This window comes from Suncus etruscus, chromosome 1 (genome assembly GCF_024139225.1).
Source record: "Suncus etruscus isolate mSunEtr1 chromosome 1, mSunEtr1.pri.cur, whole genome shotgun sequence".
Lineage (NCBI taxonomy): Eukaryota > Metazoa > Chordata > Mammalia > Eulipotyphla > Soricidae > Suncus > Suncus etruscus.
In genome coordinates, this window is record NC_064848.1 from 104,025,445 (window position 1) to 104,031,444 (window position 6,000).

The 6,000-nt window shown below is 33.2% G+C and overlaps 1 protein-coding gene across 1 annotated transcript in view; it reads left to right on the forward strand.

Moving 5' to 3' along the window:
* SEMA3D (semaphorin 3D) overlaps positions 1–4,439 on the forward strand; it is a 116,361-nt gene extending 111,922 nt beyond the window's left edge. Inside the window, exon 17 of the mRNA XM_049772797.1 lies at positions 3,681–4,439. Within this exon, the coding sequence (XP_049628754.1) occupies positions 3,681–4,106 (426 nt within the window). The 3' untranslated portion in view covers positions 4,107–4,439. The remainder of the gene's footprint in view (positions 1–3,680) is intronic.
* Positions 4,440–6,000: the final 1,561 nt, after the last annotated feature.

Here is a 6,000-nt window from a genome sequence, read left to right on the forward strand (position 1 = left end):
CTAAAACATCTGCCTTGCAAGCACCAGCCTAGGATGGATTACTGTTCGATCCCCAGGTGTCCCATATGGTCCACCCAAGCCAGGAGCAATTTCTGAATGCATAGCACTGGCTTTACAAGCAAATACAGATTGGCCCCACAACAACAAAAAAAAACAACCATTTTTTATATTTTTCAGACAAATGTATTATTTTATAGCTCTATTGTGTCTTACTCTCAGAAAAAAACTCCTTCCTCATTAAAATAGAAATACTAATTTTTATGTATGTTATAATGCAAAATAATTACATTTTATATTTCATTTTAATAAAAGGTGTTATTTAATTTAAAAATGATTTTAGTTTACTTAAATTTGAATATTTAATGCTTGATACCTATAGTGTTGAGGGAGCTACTTTATGCGTTGTGACTGAGACTCATTCTTGGTGGTGGTGCTCAGGGGACCATGCACTGGGAATTCAAATCTAGGCCTAAAACAAGCAAAGAATGTGCTCCAATTCTTTGAACTATGCCTTTAGTCCTAACTTTGATTTCTTTAAACAATGTTTTTAGTAACTAAGCACTATTTTAAAAGAAGTTTCTATATTTGATGAAGAAATGCATTATTTTTAAAGTTTTAGATTTAATTCTAAGACACCTTCATGCTGTCTTTCTGAAAGGCTGACAGGTGAATTATCTACAAGGAATTATCATTAAGTTGCTATTATCACAAAATGATGTGCATGACCTTTACCTGCTGTTTGGTACCTTAAGAGTCCTTTGTCTCTTTCCATGTTACTCTTCTCATTTTAAATGAATTGCCCTTCACTAAAGATCTATGCTTAATAAAGCCAAATATATGATCTTTGTTCACATTAGCTAAATGGATAGTCGACCCCAGTTCAAACATGGTTTTGATTTGAAAGACTGAGCAGTTTTTACTTATCACTTTTAAAGTAGAGAAAATTCCATGACTTTAAATCAGTGGCAAGAGATTACATTATCTCCTTATAAAGGACTGGAATTCTCTAAATTGACTGAGCTGACATTTCACTGTGAAATTCAGTCCTCATAATGTATCCAATTCTACCACAGAGTGAAAGCATTACAGAGAATGAAAATGGAAAGTAGGCAAATGTTCATCAGCCATTTAATTTCTGGGCTATTGATTTCTATATCTAAATCACAAAATTTCTATGAAAAGAAATCAGTTCAATTGTATTTTATTCAAGATGTAATTTTATTAAAGGCATACCTTTGTAATATCTGAAGAACAAAAATCCCGTAATCTAATAAAGATTCAACTAGATAAACGAAAGAGATACTGAGATACACATTTTATTAGAAGGTGAGATATTAAGAAAAAATATTCATTCATGGGAGAAAGAAATGATAAAGAAAACAGACTAATGCAATGACAAGTCTTTATGAAGTTGAGTCTTGTATGGACAGCAGAAGGCTCAAAAAGTGCAACAGTAACCAGACATCAGAGGGGAAGCATAAACAGGATACAGAAAGAGTAAGAACAATAATGATGAAGTGTTGCATAATGTGTGTGAAATTAACGTCATTCTTGCTTCCTGTCAGAATATTAAAGAGAACAATAAAAATTAATGAGTCAGAGCTGAGATTATCTCTAAAGCACATTAAATGCAGTTTCTATATTGGCACGAATACCAGTTATGAAAGGAAGTCTAGAGATAAAATGGAATCAGTCAACCCATTTTGATTTCCTTGCTAATAGCCACAGTTCATTTTCTATTAAAAGAATCGCAGAAATATATATAAGATATATATATTATATATATATATATCTTCAGAACATCTCTCTTGCTACACAGCAGTAGTCTATAATGTTGTTGATAATTCTTCACACTTCAACCTTCAAACAGCTTTGCTTTTAACCCTCAGATACAACCATATGTTATGTCACTAACTTGATAAATGGGAGGCCAATCAGGGAAGATGAATGAGTCATCAGTGGAAGCAGAGAAGATAGGGAACAGAACCTAAGCTATGTAGTATTGTCGCCTAAGATGTTTTTACATTTTTTGCAATGACTCTTACAATGGATAACTGAAAAGAAATATATTTTTATATTAATTATGATATTGATGAATTTAACATAATACATAAATACATATTTTAGTTAGCCTGTGGAATACTATCAATGCAAATTCACATTGGTTTAAGTATGAATGCCTGTGGTTTCTGAAACTACAAGTGAATTCAAGGTTCATTTGTACTACAATAGCATTTTTGAATATCTATGCCTTTAGAATAAATCCATTTGGGGGGAAAAACAATTCCATACACAACTCACTAAATGGCAAAGTAAGGGAAACAAACAAACAAAACCCTGATGGTGCAGATTTATTGTGGAGAGAAGGCAAGGCTGGAGACCATTCAGCCTCATTAACTAGAGATCTGAGCTGTGACCTGCCTGTGGCCTCAAGTGGTACCCCGCCAGCTGCACTTCTCTGGCACAGAGGGTGGTTGGCCATATACTTGTTAGTTAACTGGGCTGGTCGCCAGAGATGTTTCTTTTCCTTTTCTCATATTTCAAGAATTGAAGGGATTTTTCCTACATATTTTTCACATAAAGATGCAGAGTATAGTCCACCCACTGTGAATAAATCTAATTTAGCTGTCTTTATGCCTCCTGGATTTCCATCAACGAAAAGTCGACAATACAGGGGCAGATGTGTAAAATGGGAAATCTTCCAGACTTCTGTGTTGTTTTGTTGTTATTCTATTTAATATGGACCCTCTCAACAACATTCCACATTACACAGGGCTCTTACATACATGCACATGCCTCTAGATTTATTGAAGATAGATTTGCTATTCACACCAGATTGTAAACCAGGGGGGCTTCAATACTTGAATTGTCTATTGCTTTATAGAATAGACAGGATCACATTTCAGCTGAGATTCTTTTAGTTCACTGAGTTTCTCACACTTGAAATCACATTACAATGTTATAACATACAGAGGTATGACAACTATTTCCCTAAATGACATAGTCTAAAGTATCATATAAACTCACACAATATCAAAATTCAATCTATGATAAAAAGGGAAATTCAGCTTTAAATGTTGCTAACATTCCAACTATGGTCCTTTTCAATTATAACTCTAACTTCTAAAAAGGCTGTGTCCTTACCTTTCCACTTGACTTTTAACAAATTACTACTTACAGATTCCATATGATATATGATATATAAAAAATGCTAACTTGGGGGATCAGTGATTTCTTCTATATTACAAGTTGTAGCAAGCACTAAATTTTCTTTTTTTTTTCTACACAATGGCTGTGTCATTAAAGTTTTAAATATTTTAGACCAATTGATTTTCTTAATACACCAAAGATAATCCTATATTTTTTCTTAAACACAGCCAGATAATAATTTCCTATTTATTTCACTAACTTTTACTAACTTTCTGCAATTAGTACACTGGGGAAAAAGAACCTAACCAAATCGAAATTTTTCCTTTAGTCATAATAGATTTAAACTTGCATCTTTGGGGGATATTTCTTTTTTCACCCTCTTAATTATATGTGACAATATTCTACTTGATGACAGAGAAATGGAGAATATAGTTTTTAGATTCATATAAGTAAAACTATGTAGCCTGTTTTCATTTTCTCATAGCCCTCTCTGTTTTTAATTTATTACCTATATTTTTCCAATTCTGCAGTTGAAATCCGATGAAAGGATCATCAGAACAGAATATGGGCTACTGATTCGAAGCTTGCAGAAGAAAGATTCTGGGATGTATTACTGCAAAGCTCAGGAGCACACTTTTATCCACACCATAGTCAAGTTGACTTTGAATGTTATTGAGAACCAACAGATGGAAAATACACAGAGGGCAGAGCACGAGGAGGGGCAGGTCAAGGATCTGTTGGCTGAGTCACGGTTGAGATATAAAGACTACATCCAAATCCTTAGCAGCCCAAACTTTAGCCTGGACCAGTACTGCGAACAGATGTGGCACAGGGAGAAGAGGAGACAGCGAAACAAGGGCGGCCCAAAGTGGAAGCACATGCAGGAAATGAAGAAGAAACGAAATCGAAGACATCACAGAGACCTAGATGAGCTTCCTAGAGCTGTGGCCACGTAGTGTACTATTTAAAGAAAAGAACACTTTACTGCAAAAATACTGTCTTCTGTACACCCCTTATCCTATCTAATAATAACTTTCTCAAGAGTTTTGCCTAGATGCAAGAACCATAATTTGAATAAGAGTATTAATGAATATGGCGATGAAAGGGAAGTAATTCACTCATCTCAACCTTTTTTTCCCCAAGAACAAAACTTGTACCAGCAAAACATGGAACTTGAAATTTATAAATGTTGTACATTCTCGGTTTTAGAGTATGTTATATTATGTATGTAATGGAGTAAAACAAGTACCAAATTTGTTATTCTAAGAAGATGCTTCATATTCCTTCCTTGCCATTTGACAAGTAGTTTAGCAGGCAATTGAATTATATGAACAATTCTTAGGAACAGGTAAATCATTCCTGGTTGTCTTGTGCAGGAATTGAAAGAAAGACACACATTTACAAAGCTCACATTATTAGCAGAAATATTCCTAGTGAGCCTTTCATTTACAATGCTTGGTTTAGGAATTATGAGAGATGTGTTACTTCTCCCATATTATGGAAACACCATTTATTTACCTTATATAACAACATTATTTTTTGTGTGTGGGGGGGCATACAGCTCCTTTCAGGATTCCTTATAAATTTTCAGGAACAGCAAGTTAGCATAGAGATATTACTCCTCAATTGTGATAATATGTGTGTTCTGAGTTTAATAACATAAGACACGATGTATACTGCATCCTAATGACAAAGCATACAGATGGGATTTGTAAGAGACAGAAGGAAAGAGAGCCATAAATTTTGGCTTTGGGGGAAAATCTTATCCCCATAAAGAGAAAGAACATTCACAAATAGAGTAGGTGAAATTGAATGGGGCTTTATTCACTAGAGTATAAATAGTTGTGAAGTTGTAATCCATCTGTTTCTGAAATATGGATTACGGTAAAACTGCTAGTAAAAGTCTAATGAAAAATGCTCTAAGGCAAAGAATGAAAAGAATATTTACAAACAATGGGTTTTCAATATTTGCTTCTTCTCCTTAAAAAATTATCATACTCTAGAAATTATTTCCATTTACTGCCTTTCTTCTCTCTTGAATTGCGTGTTATTGGATTTTATTTGAAAACTAGGGGAAAATATATATAAAGAGAGATAGAATTAGGTAGGTAATAGACCTGGAAATGGGAATATATATATTTGTTGAGTAACAGAATAAATGCAAAAATGTTGACAACGGAAAGGGTTAAATTAACTCTTTGACATCTTCAGTCTTTTTGCATTTCTGAGAATATGCTGTAATTCAAGTATAATTATTTTAATAATTTAATAATAAATCTGCTGCATGTAAAGAAAAACACACCAAGTAACATTTTGTCATATTTTATTAGCACATTTAATTGTCTTAATAATGGCTATCCTCTATTTATGTATGGTTTGCTATTCATTTAAGCAAGGTTCACCTTAGCCTTCTTCTGTTTTGCCTTTTCATGCCCTTTTTAGTGTGAAATAAAAATTAGTCACTTTCTAACATGGAAAACAGCTTTGCAGAAAACTAAATAGCAGACCATGTTTGTTTTTCATGTGTTCTACAAGTCCTGAAAGAAAATATCTCTGAGCACCTATGTGATCAAAGATAGTTCATTACAAAATTCATTATGTCTATTACTTTTTTGTTTTGGTGCAAAACATTCTCTTTATTGTATTTGCATTTCTTACTCATCTCAAATTAGTAGTACTGCTAAGTGAGGCTAAGATTTTGATATAATACTCACAAGTATCTTAGAAGTTTTATTGTAAGGAGAACATAGGAAGATAATTTGTTGTTTTTAGTGCAAATTACTTTAAAAATTATGCACAGGGTCTTATTGCTTATTGATTTGATAGGTTAAAATGTTATAGAAATTCAGC